The sequence below is a fragment of the Typopeltis vanoorti genome, chromosome 19 (assembly GCF_054136105.1).
Source record: "Typopeltis vanoorti isolate ZY-2024b chromosome 19, IOZ_Tvanoo_1.0, whole genome shotgun sequence".
Taxonomy (NCBI): Eukaryota; Metazoa; Arthropoda; class Arachnida; order Uropygi; family Thelyphonidae; genus Typopeltis; species Typopeltis vanoorti.
The window spans coordinates 19,239,634-19,258,016 of NC_143567.1; the positions used below are offsets into that span (position 1 = coordinate 19,239,634).

Here is an 18,383-nt window from a genome sequence, read left to right on the forward strand (position 1 = left end):
TTTATCATTTTTGGACATCCTGCTTACTCGAACTTCTGGTACCTTATCTACAAGCGTCTTTCGAAAACCCACATTTGCTGGCAGATACATTCATAAAAAGTCTGCTCACCATACATCTCAAAAATTTGGCATTCTTAAATCTCTAATTAATAGGGCACATAAAGTTTGCTCTTATCCAGAAATCTTACAACAAGAACTTTCCATCATTAAAAAGTTAATGGTATCTAATAATTACCACCCTAATCAAATCCAACAGATAACTGAATCTTATGTTCCAATACCTAAGGTTTCTTCAACAGTTTGCAGAGTTCCAATCCCCTACATTCCAGGAATCTCAGAACCTATAGGTAGAATTTTAAAACAGTACCAATTGATTCCCACTTATATTCCTATCAACAAAATTTCTTCCTTATTGCCTTCTACAAAAGATAAACTGTCATTTCTGTCTTTGGCTGGCGTTTACAAAATTAAATGCGATGTTTCTTATCTTGTGAATGCGATGTTTCTTATTTTGGACAAACTGGCCGTTCTGTGGAAAAAAGAATTAAAGAACATCAATATTATATTGATTACAACAAACCTCAGAAGTTTGGTCTAGCACAACACAGCACAACACTACCCATAATATCCATTGGAACTGTCCATGTTTTACGACGCTATCTAACAGACTATATCTTCTTAGATTCTTGGGTAGAATCTGAATTGCTCTGTATTACCAGTCAAACTTTTCTTTCATTGATATCTTATTTTGACTGTGTGTTAATTGTGTACATAATAATAATCATAAACTTACTCTGCAGAACTTACTGAAATAGAAAGCCCTTAGGCTCTCTATTTCAGTAATAAATCACTAGACTTTTTATGAAGCTGTAAAGCAGGTTGTACGCCATCTATATGTCTTTAGTCAATAATTGAAGTTTAGTATGTAATGCGGTTAATGTACAGCTGTATATGTGCTTTTGGGTGCGTTTTGCGAAATTCCTGGTGACGTAGTCGAGTGGCTTTTATGATAGCTATGCTGTCAACATGCTCATTTGTAAGAGATAACACAACCGTACAGAAATTACCACTTATAACTCGCATTAATTAACATTCTCAGGACCACATTTCATCTGTTATAAATATTTTTCTATGTATATTTTTTATAAATATTTGTTACAAATATTTTCGCAACATTCTGATATATGACCTTGGTTTCATTGAGAAATAGAAGTATCTTTTTATAATAGGAAGAGATGGCTTCGATGAGAAGTGTATCGCTTCTTCGGTTTCATTTAAGTCAATCTTTGTTTAGGACCAGTGGTGTAATATCAAGACAATGTAGTCATTATGCAATCAATGATCATCTTTATGGCTTGACAGATGATCAACGACAGGTAATTTCTGACATGTTATATTGAAAAACATAACATCGAATTTATTCATTTGTAGTGTTACTAACATTGTCTCAAAGAATAACAGATATTCTATCCCTCTGTACTCTTTAGAGGAGTTCGGGATAAAAAGCAGTGTTGAAAATGCATGTTATTTTTCAGCAGTTCTGGAACAGTTTGGATAAATAATTATATTGACTAATAAGGGCTTGGAGACTTTTTTTGGAGGAAGAAGAGGCAGAGCTGCATTTTAATTTTGAGGTCTTGAGAACTGGAAGCTGAAAAGATTCGTTATCTATCTCTCTATATTTAATTAATTAATTTATTTATTATTTTTTTGTGTGTGTAATGAATATTTCCTTGAAGTTTACTGCAGCAGAATCCATAGCGATTTAAGCAGCAATACATATACAAATTATAATGAATGTTATCACACTGAAATTTTATTAAATGAAAATTCTTTAAAACCTAAACCAGTCGTATTTATAAAATGGGATCCTTAAGGTCAAAACCCTTAATTTTTAACTAGAAAGGATTGCTGCCTTAGATGAGATGTTAGAATTTGAAAAATTTTAAATTAATGTAACTGTTAAACTTAATAAACATAACTTTTTTTTCATGTACAAAGTGCAAACAAGCCCATATGTAGTGTTGTTCCTTTATTTACAAAAGATTCAATTTCTTTCATGGAATGTGAAGATGTGAAATATACAGATATGAAAGTCAATTGATTAGAGTAACATTTATGCAAAAAAGTTTTTATTGCCTATCCTCTAAATTTTTGGGCTACTTCTCTCATTGGCCTCCCTGTATTGCAAATCCTGTGGGTTCTTTTGCTGGGACACTAATTCAGGGTAGTCTTGGAGAATAGGTTACACCGGGCAGTGAAATTCATCTCCCACTGTAAGACAATCACAAATATCCATTCTCATGGTGACATTTGAATCTGCAACCTGTTGTTTGGAAAGCAGATAGGATAACCACTCTACTAACCAGCCAGTTAGGAAATGATCAAAGGGGAATCATTCAGTTGTTTGATAAGGTTGCAAAACTTGAAATAGACTGTGACAGTATGGATGAAAGAAAGAAAATGGTTGTCAGTTTAATGTGGCAGGGTGTAAAGGTTACATGGAATGCGAGCTCACATATTACAAGAATTCAGAGAACTGCTGGCACTTCTGACCAGACTGTTTAAATCTCAACTTTGCTCAAGACCTAAGGAAGTTAAAGGATGCAAAAATTAGTTCTATTGCATAAAGGAGGCTTCAAGATGAGACAGATAGCAGATTATAGACGAGTTCATCTCAAAGTATTGGGGAAAGTTAAAGTCAAAATTCAGCAAAGGGGATAAGAATATGATACTGTATTGTGTGTGTGTGGGGGGGGGGAGAGAATGGTATTTGGTTTGTTTTGCATAGGGCAGGTTATTCCTCAGCAGTTTACTTGCGTTTTATAATAAGTGACTGAGTTAGATTATTGAGTTGAAAGTTTATTTTTCACTTGGGTAGACTATAATAAATTTAGTTTAATCCTTTATCCAAGTGTGAGCAAACAAAGTTTGCACCTGAAGGTATCTTGAGGACTAGGGTAAGGTGGTACAACACCGGGCAACTCGTTGCAAAGGTGGAGCAAGCTAACATCACTCCTATCTCAGTATCTCCCATAATGCAAAACACATCTCCTTGTGGACATATATAATGTTATGTATTAAGGGAAGGGCTACTACCCAGACTAGTTTCGATCTTTATTGAGGTCTCTTTAGTGGGAGCCAGGTAGAGGCATATAGGTAGAGATGACCTTGCTAATGCTTCTGTCTGGTATCTCCACTTGGGCCTGGCTCCCACTGAAGAGACCTCAATAAAGGTCGAAACTAGTCTGGGCAGTAGCCCTTCTCTTAATACATAACATTATACATGTCCACAAGGAGATGTGTTTTGCATTATGGGAGATACTGAGATAGGAGTGATGTTAGCTTGCTCCACCTTTGCAACGAGTTGCCTGGTGTTGTTCCACCTTACCCCAGTTCTGAAGATACTTTCAGGCGCAAACTTTGTTTGCTCACACTTGGATAAAGGATTAAACTAAATTTATTATGAGTTGGATTAAGAGAATGGCTGCATCATAATACTGGGATTTTTCAAAGACATTTGGCAACATCTCTGTTAACATTGAGAAAATGAGGATGTATGTGAAGTTGGTGATATAAACAAGAGAATGGCTAAAACATACACATCAAGGAGTAGTATATGGAGAAGGTGAGAACTATTGATATGCCACAGGTCTTCTGTACTCAGGTTGCTGTTTTTTTATTTGTACATTAATGATATAGGAAATGATCTGAGGGAATTGTTCAGTTGTTTGCAAAAAATCCAAACTTTGTAGAACAATAGTTAATGAAGGTGAAGTAGAAGAGTTATAGAAATAGTGTAGAAAGTTGTAGAAGTATACTGACAGTATGAGTGAAGGAAAATCGCCATCATTTTAATGTGTGACAAAGTATATTGAAATAAGGTTATATATTTGGGGAAGAAAATATTATTTTCTTTCCAAAATCCATGCTGTTGAGTAGTACTGCAGCGATAGAATTGGACTGCAGGAAATTGACGAGGGTATGGATTTGGAGATGCTGGTGGACAGGGAGTGAGAATATACACTGACAAATGGAGATGAGATTAGATTATTTTGTCTTATTAAAAGACATTAATACAGCTCCATCTAGACACAGATCTGTCAGTTGGATTTCTGGGGATGAGCTGGAGCAGATCCAGATGCGGTTACCAAGATGGTGGCAAGTATATGGAAAACCCCATTGTCAGTAGATTGAAATTTTTAGTTTACAAAAATTAGTCGATATGTGGAAAAGAAGGAATATCGATAAAGGCGTTTGTATTTCCATAATCATTTCAGCTGCTGAAATGATTCATGTTAAAGTTTCTGGAACAAAACAATGTGGAATTGGAATGAAAATAATTTAGTAACTAAAATAATTACTTGCATGCTAGTGTTTGGTCAGCTCAAGTTAGTATTATCAAAGGCACTTTAAAGACACTCCGTGAAGACTGAGAATGAAATCTCAAGAACAAAGACAGTCATCATCGTCATTATTGTTATTATTATCATCATCATCCCAAGACCCCATGGAGTCACAGACTCATCTAGGAGGTCATTTGCATTTATTTATCACAAAAGATCACTGTTCTTCATAGTGATCTTTTGTGATACTGCTGGGGGGGGGGGGAATAGGGCAGTGTACTAAAATTTGTGTAGGATTAGACCATCAGTTCTATTGCATTTAACCAAGTTCTATAGAACTTCGACCACATCTTGGAACAATCTCTGTAATTTGAATTGAGACTGCATATTAGCATGGCTTTTATCCAGAGCATGTGCTAGTACTCTTTTAGGTCCATACTGAATATACTTTATATTCAGTATGGGCAACCTAGAGAAGAGAAGATCCTGTTGGTCTTTGATTTTTCTCTGGAAATTGATAACTTTGTTCAAAATCTCATACAACTTCACACACTTTCAGACAATGAAACCAAAATTTTAAGTAAAATTTTGCATTTTCCCTGGAAAAAATCCCAGGCACTGAGATTATAGGAAACTTTGAATTAGCTATCAAAAGATTACCACAAGATGAAGTAGATGTTGTCATAAGTTTAGAACTCTACAGTGCTGGCAGGGGGGACTCACGCTCTCCAAGAAAGCACTATTTCTAATGGGAAAAAAATCTCGAGAAATCTAAAATTAAACATAAACAGTGAAGGCAAATAAAGAAAATGCTATGGTAATATTATGTATAATAAATTAAAATAAATACCAGATATGTCATCATATATTCTTCCAGCAGTAGTAGTGAAAGACTCTACGTTATTAATATAAAAAAAAATGTACAAGTCTGTTGGATAATATTACATGTTGCCAGTAGGAACTGTCCAGTTTCCGCTTGACAAAGCTATGGGCTACCTAAGGTCCACAAATCTAGATCCCTACTGCAGCCTATTATTGTGTGACATGAAATTGTCCCTACTAACTTAACAGGCATATTGGTAAGACAGTGTTACATGCATTAAAAAAAAAAAGAAAAACTACACATTTTACAACGACTTTACTGAACCTTCAAATTGAAGGAGAATGATCACTTAGTCAGTATTGATGTGTTGTTTTTTTTTGCCAATGTTCCAGGAGGTGATACACTAGAGCTCCTTTAAAATATTCCCCGCTCTCCGTAACATTGCGAACCGTCTTTAATAATGTCTTCCACATATAACTTTTTCTCACAAAAGTCCTGATATGACTGGTCACCACACAAGCTGTATAATTGTATTCAAAACTAAATATGGGGATGATCTTCTTGAATGGCAGGCATTATCAAGTAGAGTGATGTGGGCATATATCAGAATGGGGAACAGGACAGTGAGACTTATTTGTGCTTATGATCCCAGAAGGTTCTGTCAAGAAACAAATGGAGGAATTTTTTCATTAGAGAAGGCAGCTGGCTCAATGAAAAAGGAAAAGGTCCTTGTTGGAAATCTTAACAGCAGAGCAGGAAATGATTACCAGACATATAGAAATATTTTGGTAAAAATGTGGGCATATATCAGGATGGGGAACAGGACAGTGAGACTTATTTGTGCTTATGATCCCAGAAGGTTCTGTCAAGGAACAAATGGAGGAATTTTTTCATTAGAGAAGGCAGCTGGCTCAATGAAAAAGGAAAAGGTCCTTGTTGGAAATCTTAACAGCAGAGCAGGAAATGATTACCAGACATATAGAAATATTTTGGTAAAATTTGGAGAAAATGCAAAGCTAATAATAATAATGGTAAATGCCTGCTGGATTTCTGTTCAGGACATGGATTAGTTATTACTAACACCATGTTCCAACATAAAAAATGTGCACAAATTCACATAGATGATGCAAGAAATAAGAAAATTCTCATTGACTGTGTTATAATTAATAGCAATTTTCCCACTGGTTCAGGACACAGGTGTATACAGAGTATTTGAAATAGGAAGTGATCACTCAAGGTTGAGTAGCTTTCAGAGGTGAACTGTAGACTGAAATATGCAAACATTGAAGAAAAAATGAAAGAATTAGAAAACAAAAGCTAAACCTTGGTGATTCAGTGGCAAATCCTGAAGAAAACATTGATTCAGCCAGAGGTGAAGTTTTCTGTAAGGATAGAAAAATCAAAACTCCATGGTGGACTCAGGAAGTTAAAGAGTGAGTGAAGGAAAAGAAGAAAGCATATTGAAAGTTCTGGCAAGTAAGTCAGCTTGTGCTCTCAGAGAATACACAGAAAAATGTAAGATAACAATGCATTGTGTAAAACTAGCTAAACAAAAGTCATGGGAAGACTTTGGTAAGAACATAGAAAATAAATATTAGAAGGTGGGAAAATATTCTGGAGGCTTTCGAAAAAGCTCAAAAATGGAGGAAATAGTACTGTAAAAGGAATCAAATATGATAAAGATTACATGAAAACTGTAGATAAAGATATTCTAGATGTCTGGAGTAATTACTTTGAAAGACTGCTAAATGAAACAAGAAGTGTCAGCATGATGGAAGGAAACTCCCAACAGGAATGCAGTCAGGAATACATATCCATACTCGAAGTAGAAAATTCATTAAAAACCTGAAATGCAGAAAGGCAGCTGGAGTAGATGACTTTTCTACTTTAAGTATGGATATGTATTCCTGAATATGTAAAACTTTTACACCTCCATATTTGAGCATTTCAACCAGAAATGCTCAAATATGGTGGTGTAAAAGTTTTATGACTGTATTTGCATAATTCAAAAAGTCTGGTCAGAGGGTCTAATTCCAGGTGATTGGAGCAGAGCTCTCATAGTACCCATCTATAAAAAAAGGAAATAAAAACTGAATGTGAGAATTACAGAGGTATTTCCCTACTGAGTGTTTCTGGTAAGATTTATGCAAATATACGTGAGAAACAGGTACGAAAAATTGTGGAAGTGAAGCATAGTGAACAACATGCTGGATTCAGGTTGTCAGGATCAGATTTTCACTTTAAGTTGAGAAATCTTGGGAATATAATGAGGATCTGTATTTAAGTTTTGTTGATCTAGAAAAGGCACATGACAAAGTACCAAGAGGAAAGTTTTCAAAATGCTAGTTATATGATGTAAATGGGACTTTATATCAAGCAATACATAGTCTCTATTTAAACTGTAAGTCAGCAGTTATACTTGAAGTACAGGAAGATGGTTTAAGGTAAAATCAGGTGTGCAACAAGAGTGTACATTATCTCCACTGTTATTCATTATCTATATGGATCACATTATGAAGGAAATTGGTATTACTATTATTATTACTATTACTATTGTTACGGGTGACTCCAGGAAGTCCTTAGACTCATCTTTGCCCTAAACATCATGTCCACACAACTATACGACATTCTCACAGTATCTATCATACCTTGCCTTGAACTCACTCACTCACCATCATAGCACCCACAACAGACTCTGGCAATTTATTCCACTCATTTACCACTCTAAAAGTAAAGAACCCAGCTCTAACACCCCTGCTAACCACACTCTTACTCACTATCAAAATTGGCAATGTTAATCTTAGCTCCTTTCTTTATGCAGATGATATTATACTTCTGCTTAAATCCAGTACAGGTCTGCAAAATTACCTGACCAAATTGAATAATTGTTATAATAAATTTATGAAAATCATCAAGAAAAAGACAATGAGAATAGACAGGAAAATTGAAAACATCAACTGTATCATGAATGGTGAACTAATAGAACAAGTAAAACATTTCAGCTATTTAGTAACAATTTTTAGTAAGGATGGTAGATTAAATACAGAAATAGACAACAGAATTAGGAAAGCTGGTATGATAAGAAGTCAGCTGAATAAATTTATATGGAATAAGAGAAAAATTAGTCAAAACACTTAATTAGCTATATACAAGACAGTGTTCGAACCAGTTTTAACTTATGGATCTGAGAGCTGGGTTAGAAATAAAACACTTGATCAAAGACTGGAGACTTTTGATATGAGAGTTCAAAGAAAGATTAATTCAGTGAACAGATGGCATTGGTAGTATCATGTTATAAATGAGGATATTAGGAAATAACTTGCTATTGATAGCATTCAGGAATGTGTTAGTAGAGATAATCTCAGATGGTATGGTGACTGGTGACTTAAACAGAATGGTACAGGAAAAATTAACAAAACAGGTATTCTTTTCCAGGTTGGCAGGGAAAAGATCCAGAGGAAGACCAAGATGCATATGGATTGATACAGTAAAAAGTGCCTTAAAATACAGAAATATAAAATCTGATAATATTGAAATCTTGACAGATAACAAATTAATTTGGAGGAAAATTATTGATCAGAAATTAGTATTTCTGTAACTTTTTTTTCATATATCAGGAATTTGATGGCATTGGAAGCATCTCATAAAATGTTATGGTAATCTGCACGAAGTTTCTGAGTAGGATCACCATCCAGCACAGAAACTTCAAATTTTCAAAACTTTAGCCTCCTGGGCAGAGCAGATTTCAATCTCAGGGCCTACACTGCATTTGGAAACATTGGGCTTACTTTAATTATTCATAAAAAACAAATACAGTCAAAAAAAACTTGGCTAAAATCCTCAAAAATAATACAAAATTAGAACAGTCAGCAAACCTCTGAACCAAGTTTCCACTTTGAGAAGAAAAATCAAGAACTGCCAGAATGCTCTCTCTCTCTCTCTCCCCCATAAATAAAGTTCTATTTAATGTTTCATGTGTCTGTTTGTTAAAAATATTTATTAGTATGATGAAGCACATCTAAAAACACATTTACTCATCCTGGAAAGGAAAAAATTGACCAAGAAGACTGGCATATTAGGCAAACTCTTGATCAAACAAAGTAAGTTGCAAGCTTGAATATCATTTTTGAATATTGCTGTGACTACAAAAATAACCACTAATTTCACCATATTAAACAAATTGCATTCTGCTCATATCTCTTGTAATACCAGCCTTTTCTTAGAATATAACAAATTATAAGCAGAGAAACATGATCTTGCTGCAAACATCCAGCGCATTGCTGGAATCCATTGCTTCTAAACTAGATCTTTTTTTCTTGAATATGGTTTTACATATGCTAAATATTTGTTCCGACTCTCCTATAAACATAAGCAGTGTCTTGAAAGAAAATTTGACTTTTTAGTCACAAAGTAGCAACTATTAACAGACACTGAAATTCAATTCCTTTCAAAAATAAATTATTTTGCAGTGAGTCCTAAAAAAATTCCTTAACTTAATTTTCTTCACAACACAACATAAAACATAAGTTTTCTCTTTTTTCAAGTGATGATGCTAACAAATGACATCTAAAAGTCACATTAACTTACTCAAAGAAAAACTTCTGCCCTCCAACATTTTGTTATCTGAAATCAAAGCTTTACAATCCTTATGAAGGAACAACCATCTCACCATCACAAAGGTCAACAACAGAAGAGCAACTCATGAATTCTGATTACCATAGATAAATAACACTTCTTCTGAGAGATAGATATGCATATCAAGAAATTAGCCATAATCCTACTAACAGCCAATAAACAAATTGAACTGTCCACTTGAGGAAGTCACGTCTGTACAAAAAGATTATTATTTTTACTATGTGACATCTCCAAGAGTAGTCCAACAAGGACTCGTCACGGGAGAGTGCTCTACTCTGCCCCGCTACACGCACATCATCATCATACCGTCTATCCCTACTACTTAATTCTTCTACTACACACAACTACCATCAACACCATCTTAATAATAAATTTAGTTTAATCCTTTATCCAAGTGTGAGCAAACAAAGTTTGTGCCTGAAAGTATCTTCAGGATTGGGGTAAGGTAGTACAACACCGGGCAACTTGTAGCAAAGGTGGACCAAGCTCCCATCACTCCTATCTCAGTATCTCCCATAATGCAAAACACATCTCCTTGTGGATATTTATAATGTTATGCATTAACGGAAGGGCCACTACCCAGACTAGTTTCGACCTTTATTGAGGTCTCTTCAGTGGGAGCCAGGCCCAGACGTGGAGATACCAGGCAGAAGCAATAGTGAGGTCATCTTTACCTATAGGAGTTGCCAAAAGGTGTGCCACCTTTTTATTAAATTACGATTTAGAGAAAGATGTTGAAAGTTTGTACTACCTTTTCCCAGTCCTGAAGATACTTTCAGGTGCAATCTTTGTTTGCTCACACTTGGATAAAGGATTAAACTAAATTTACTATAGTCTAACCAAGTGAAAAATAAACTTTCAACATCAACACCATCTACTGTCCATCATCACCACTGACAGTTTTTTTTTTGTAAATTGCATGCTTTCTGAAGGCCAATTTGCTTGTATGCAGGATGAAAAACTTGTTTCCAAGAAAAAAAATCCTTGCTACCTCCAAATGAGATCAGCTAACTCACTTTCAAATGAAAAAGCCCATGTACAGATTCCTCTGATAACAAAGAGAATCAAACTTAGGCCTTTTCCAATCAAAGGGCACAGTATACTGTCATTCTTCGAATTGCTACAGAGGTACGATAAGAAAAAATTAAAAAAATAAATAAAGTTGCGCTTTGCTCAGACTCTACATTTTTACAGATTATCTAAGATCCATAAAGATAGCATTCTCCTTTGCCCTTCTCTTTTATACTCTGCATGGATTCTCCAATTTATTGTATATCCAAATTTTTAATCACACTATTAAGTTCACATGTTGAAAATTCTCATTCATTCATCAGATGTTTTGACAAAAATCAATAGTAATTCCCTTCAAGCTACTAATATTGTGGTCACTTTAGATATGGAATCATTATTTACCAATGTTCTCCTTGGTGCTTCTTTTCAGCTGATATCAAAAGTTCTTTCATTCTGACATAGTAAAATTGTTTGGCTTCATAATTCAATCTGGCTACTTCAGTTCCAGAAATAAATTCCTTCCAAAAGAAGGAACTCCAGAGGGTAGTCCACTCTCTCTTTCTTACATTGGCCATTTTCTACCAGTTGGTAGAAATTTTGAAGGAACATTTTGAGGAAACTTTATTCTCTTGAATAAAACCTCAGCCATCCTTCAGGGTACGATATGTTGATGATATAATTGTTGCAATCTGCCGCAGAGATATAAATAGTCATAAAAAGTTCACTGTGGAAGTTGAAAAATGAGGTAGTCTGGTCTATTTGGATGTTTGTTTTGCTTTACCATTCTCCTTCTGGTGAACTTATTACTTCCATGTAGTGTTAACCAACCTTCACTGGCAATACACACTACATAATTCAGCTCATCATCCTTCTCAGAAGACAGGCATCATAAAGAAACTACTAAACTGCATGTATGTTGTTTATTCCAACCCTCAGAACTTCCAGCTATAAATTCATAACATTCAGAATATATAAAAAAATGGTTTCTTCAAAATTCAAATTCACCGGCTTCAAAAAATAGTACAGAGATTTCCAATTCCTTATATCTCTGGCATTTCTGGACTTGTTTCAAGAATCTTAAAGAAGTACACTGTTTGGAAAGAAGTCAGTAGACACTATAGTGTAAGGAACAAACAGTCAGTAACCACCTTAATAAGATGTAGGATATTCTTTCATTGTGATGACTACAGCAATCTTATGGGGCATAAGCATACAATAATGATCAATAGGAACTTTGGACCATTCTTCTTGTAGGCATTACATGCCTAGGAAGAATGATCTGATGCTCCAGTTCATCCCGCAGATGTTCAACAAGGTTGAGATCAGGACTCTGTGGTGACATTCATGTTCACAAACCACGTACTTACAGCAACAGCCTTATGACACAGTGTATTGTCTTGCTGAAAAAAAAAAAAAAAGGTCAGTTCTATAGTAGGAAGTATTGCATTGCCTAGATACTTCTCAGAGTTCAGTGTTTGTGGCATCATGTATAGAGAGCTGAAGCCAAACCAGAAAAACTGGACCATTGCCATCACACTGCCACCTCCAAATTTCATAGTTGGGATTACGCACTCTGGTAAGGGATGTTCACTGGGCATCTGCTACACTCGCACTTGTCCATCTGCTCGATAGAGGGTGTAGCATAAATTGTGGCTTCATAATACAAGTTTTCAAGCTTTCATGTCCCACTGTGCATGCTCTTTGCACCTGAAGATGATGCGCATGTTGGTTGCAGTCCTACCAATCTTACATTGTGAGCCTTGGTTCTGAATGATTTTGTGAAATTTTTCTTCTAGTCGATGACTGGACCTCTTCATTGAATGTGTTGGCCAATGAATGGCAGTTTTAACATATTATTCTTCATATATATTCAAGCAAAATATGAACAGATTCCTCTTTTCTTCTATTCCTCTTACTCACACACAGCAGTAATGTGCTATAGGTCATGTAGCCTTTCATGTACGAATCAGATATTAAAAAAAAAAATGGAACTCTACAGTCACATTCAGTGAGTGTGGTTGGTCATCCACTTCAGGAAGCACTTGCCGCTTCCTTCTCAGTATGGTATCATTGATTTGTTACCTGGGGTCGCCCAATTTGTCAACAATTTACCAAACAGATAGGCTTGCAACATCACATCCTATCATAATGCCTCTTTCAACTCCATCAGTTCCCTTCTCATAGCCATTTCATCTGGACACAGTTGCACTGACTTGACCTCATGTTTGAGTAATAATATATATTGTGTCTGCATAGCTGAATAATCTCTTTTAATAGTTGCATCTGTTTACTGAGAATGAATTTGACATGTTCTATTTTCATATTTTATTTTTTATGGTTGATATTCCATTGTTTATTATATCATCAATTTTCATATTTAATTTGCCATCTTCACTAAAATTGTGCCTAAATAGCTAAAATGTTTGACCTCTTCTTTAGATCATTATTGAAAATAGAGTTATTGCTATTGATTCTTGCCTATTTTCATAGTTTTAATCATCTTGTTTTGCATCCAGGGAGCACAGAGGGTGGGGAGCAGGAGATGTTTAGGCAATTGAATTTGGCAAGTGCAAGAAGAATGATTGTTATGGGAGATTTTAACTACAGCAGTATAAGTTGGGAAGAGGAAAATGCATGTAGTAATAAGGGGATGGAATTTCTAGAATTCTTGAGGGACAAATGTCTTAGGCAACATGTAATAGAGAGAACAAGAGGTTCAAGAGTTTTGGATTTGGTCATAGCATCAGAAGAGCTGGCATAAGTGAGATGACATCTCTCCCACCAGTTGGAGAGAGTGACCATGTGGTTTTGACTTGGAAGATGAATAGACATGCAGGTGTATCAAAGAAAAGGGAAAGTATGTGGAATTATAAAGCAGGTGATTATAATAGTCTTAAGTATCAACTAGGGGCAGTTCCATGGAGGGCAGAATTGTAAGGCCAGGATATCATTAGTGCTTGGGAAATTGTGAAAGGATATTTGTTAGCAGCAATAGTAAGCTGTATTCCATGAGTGAAGAAGCGGACACAATTTGGGGTAAAGTGGATGACAAACAGGAACTGCAGTTGAAAAAGAGATTATGGAAGAGATATAAGGAGAGTGGCAAAGGGCAGACCAGGAAAGTAACCAGTATGGTGAGGAAGGCAAAACTGGAATATGAGAAGAGATTGGCACTAAGATCCAAAGAAAATCCTAGGGAATTTTTTTAGCTATGTGGCCAGTAGGAGGAAAAATGATTGTGGAAGAATGACACTGCAGGATAAAAATGGGAATAGAGTGACTGGTGCAGAGGACATAGTGGAGTTGTTCAATGAGCACTTTATTGGAGTATTTCATCCTGGAGAAGAAGGTTTTAATACTAGAGGGATAGGGCAGGTTCAGGATTTAGAGGTGCAAGAGGAAAGTGTGCTCCAAATAGTGAGTACTATGGATACCAGTAAAGCTGTGGGACTGGATGGTATTTCACCACGGGTTTTGAGAGAATGCGCTAAAGAATTGACAGCTCTGTTCACCTGGCTCTTCAATAAAAGTCTGGCTGTGGGAAAGGTATCCAAGGAATGGAAGGAAGGTAAGATAGTGCCACTGCACAAGAGTGGTAGCAGACTGGAAGTGTCTAATTATAGGCCAGTTTGTGTGTCATCAGTAGTTGTTAAAGTCATGGAGAAATTAGTGAGGGACTATATATATCATTGGGCAGATGAGGGTAATGTTATTTGTGAGGATCAACATGGATTTGTTAAGGGGCGTTCTTGCTTTAGCAATATGATTGCCTTTTATAATAAAGTGACAAGAGCAGTTGATGAGGGAAAGGCATATACTGCCATTTTTTTAGATTTTGCAAAGACTTTTGACAGGGTGCCACAAAATAAGCTGATATTCAGGTTGCAGCACATGGGTTTAGATGTCGGGTTAGTCAACTGGATTCAGGATTGGCTGTCTGATAGGTATCAGAGAGTTGTGTATGGTGGGGAAATATCAAGAAGGCAGAAGGTTACAAGTGGTGTTCCACAGGGCTCAGTACCGGGACCTGTATTGTTCACCCATTATAGCAATGATATTGTCAATGGATTTCAAGGGGATATTCAGTTGTTCGTGGATGATGTGAAGCTGGGAAGGGTTATCAGTAATAGTGCAGATGCGGCAGCCATGCAAGAGGATTTGAATAAACTAGACAGATGGGCAAATGAATGGGGGTATCGGTTTATCTCTACAGGTCATCGTCCTTCTCAGTATCGCAGCAATCCTCTGGGTAACCTTCACCACCTTTCCAATATAGTCCCTGAATTTCAGTTTTTTATCAATCATCACCCCCAGATCTCTTGTCTTGAAGTTTGGGAACCATCGATGGGAGGATGCATACTCGATTGGAGGAGATATACCGGAGGAAGTAAGGGAGACAAGAGATCTGGGGGTGATGATTGATAAAAAACTGAAATTCAGGGACTATATTGGAAAGGTGGTGAAGGTTACCCAGAGGATTGCTGCGATACTGAGAAGGACGATGACCTGTAGAGATAAGAGTTATCATTCCGTTGTATAAGACCCTGATCAGACCACACTTAGACTATTGTTCTCAGGTTTGGTCCCCAGGATTTGAAGGGGATAAAGTAACTGTGGAAAGAGTACAGAGGTAGATAACTAAGAAGGTTTCTGAACTGTACAATGTCAGTTACGAGGATCGACTGAGGAAATGTGGACTGCAGAATTTGGTGGATAGAAGGACAGGTGATATGATCGAGACTTTTAAACTGTTGAGAAGCAGTTACAGGGTAGACATTGGGAAGTTCTTTCACTTGGTCGAACAGCGGGAAGGAGTGATACAAGGGGCCCATCCCTGGAAGTTACGAAAGGAGGCTGTGAGCAAGAGGGTGAGGAGTGGTTTCTTTGCATGGAGGGTGGTTGAACCATGGAATGCATTGCCTGAGAGAGTGGTTATGGCAGGAACGGTCAATGGGTTCAAGGAGTGGTATGATAAACTTTGTGTTTCCTAAAAACGACCGCCCATGATGAGTCTTTTGACTCCATGGAGGCCTGGATAATAATAATAATATTTTCATCTCAAATTTTTTACAGCAATGATTCATTTTGATTAATGAAGTCCCTTGAAGATTTGTAATGGATTTATTTAAAAGAATATTGTCATCTGCATAGAATAAAGAACTAGGCTTAATTATTTCTATGTGAATACCAGGTTTAATATCACTGTCCTTATTAATGGGTTCCATATAACATTGGGACACAAATTGTCACAAATACCACTGGAGATAGTGAACAACCATACCAACACCTGATTACATATCACACCATCTCCCATACATCCTTCAAATTCTATCTGCTGATATTCAACTTATGTATAAGATGCATATCTCTTTGTATCAGGTTCCATTTATGCTTTACACTTTTAGTGTTCTATATAGTTTTTCTCTTGCTACCTTATGTGCTTTTTCAAATCAACAAGTTTAAATAAAGTCCTTACTGTATTCCCATGATTTCTCCTCCTTTTGTGGTGTATTCCTTCACAAAAGGAGAATTTACTTGGATATTGAATGAATGAGGTTGGACCACTATAAATTTCAGACAGCTGAACGACCTGTATTCTGAATTGGCATAAAAAAATATAACTCATGAAATTTCATGCTGAGCATCATCTCCTTAAACAATTCTCCTTTTGTTTTCATTAGTTAACAGAGCAAACTCAACATCAACAGAACTAATGGTAGGTAGGTACCATCAACGTGAAAAGTATAAATGGAAAAGAAGTAGAATGGACAGAAGAATTAGAGAAATACCATACACAATTAGTGTTACTGAAATGAAGAAGACTAAAAACTGCTAATAATAACTATTATTATTAGCACCAGACTTCCATGGAGTCAAAAGACTCATCATGGGAGGTATACACTGTTACACACAAAGCCCATCAAACCATGCTTTAAACTCATTTGATGTATCTGCGTTCACTTCAGTGTCAGGCATTGCATTCCACTCTTCACACAACGAACCTGCCCCTACTCATGCCCTACTTATACAGCTTCCATGGATGTCCCCCTTTCTATCTCCTCCCATTCTATGAAAAATTTCTTCCACATTAACTTGGTAACAACCCTTTACCAACTTAAATGTCTTAATCCTATCCCCCTCTCTTCTTTCTATTCACAAGGTTTTGGAAACAGCATTCCCTCAATCTGTCATCATCCCCCACATCCCAAAGACCAGATATCAACTTAGTTGGTCTTCTCTGGATCTTTTTTAGTATATCCTCATCACCAGGGAACCAAGGTTCCACATTAACTTGGTAACAACCCTTTACCAACTTAAATGTCTTAATCCTAAACCCCCCCCTCTTCTTTCTATTCACAAGGTTTTGGAAACGACATTCCCTCAATCTGTCATCATCACCCCCCCCCCCACATCCCAAAGACCAGATATCACCTTAGTTGGTCTTCTCTGGATCATTTTTAGTATATCCTCATCACCAGAGAACCAAATCAAGGCTTTATATAATGGAACCAGAATCTCATTATTTTTACAAGTTAAGGTTCTCTGCATCATTGCCATAATCTGATGTGATGTCCACTACCCCACTCCAAGTCTCTTGTCTCCTCAACTTCCTCCAAAATTTCCCACCAAGTGTCTACTTTGTATTCCATTGTGGCCTACCAGATTTCAGAACTTTACACTTTTCAACATTGAACTCACAGTTCCATACTGTTTCCCACTCATACAGTCTATTCAACTCCCCCTAAGGCTACAACATTGCCTTATTCCTCATCATTCTCCCGTTTTGCATCATCTACAAATAGTTGTATATCATTGATTATGGTTCTGTTTTGTCAGTTAAACCTATCCCAGTATCATTAATCTACAAATTAAATAACAGTGGTCCTAAAACAGACCCTTGTGGCACACCACTGGTGAACTTCCCTCTTTTGGGATACTGCATCCCATACACAACTTGATGATACCTATGAGAGCCAGTTGCCTATCCAGCTCACTAATCTATCATCCAATCCCATCTGCTCCAGTATAGTTACCAACCTGTAGTTTGGTGATCTATTAAAAGCCTTTGCAAATATTAAGCATGCAACTGTTATATGCATACCACTGAAAAGCACAAAGAATACCACTGTTATTAACCCACTTTTGTATACTAGCCACCAACCTTTCCAGTACCTTAACCACAACTCCAGATATACAAATTGGCTTATTATTTGTGGCCTTAGACTTATCACTACCTTTGTGAAGTGAAATCATATTACCTTCCTTTCACTTCTTCTGGACTTGTGCTGTTGCAAGACTTGTTAATCAGGTAGGCCAAGGCCAGTGCTAACTCCCTGGAATATTCCCTTAAGACGTGGTGATGTGTTATGAAGTCCTATTGCTTTATTGACAACTAGCTTACTTAACTCCTCATATATATATATATATATATATATATATATATATATATATATATATCTTGCTCGCTCACCATTAAATCTTCTCTCATTTCATTCTCTACACTTAAGCTTCTGATATCACACTGAGGATGAAACATCTTGATGAACTGCTCACTGAATACCTTGATT

At 36.4% G+C, this 18,383-nt stretch overlaps 1 protein-coding gene across 1 annotated transcript in view; it reads left to right on the forward strand.

Annotated features, from left to right (window-relative positions):
- The first annotated feature begins 976 nt into the window (after nt 1-976).
- Nucleotides 977-18,383, forward strand: part of LOC150095889 (isovaleryl-CoA dehydrogenase, mitochondrial) — a 170,879-nt gene continuing 153,472 nt past the window's right edge. The window contains exon 1 of the mRNA XM_090409202.1: nt 977-1,376. Coding sequence (XP_090265328.1) covers nt 1,236-1,376 — 141 coding nt within the window. The 5' untranslated portion in view covers nt 977-1,235. The remainder of the gene's footprint in view (nt 1,377-18,383) is intronic.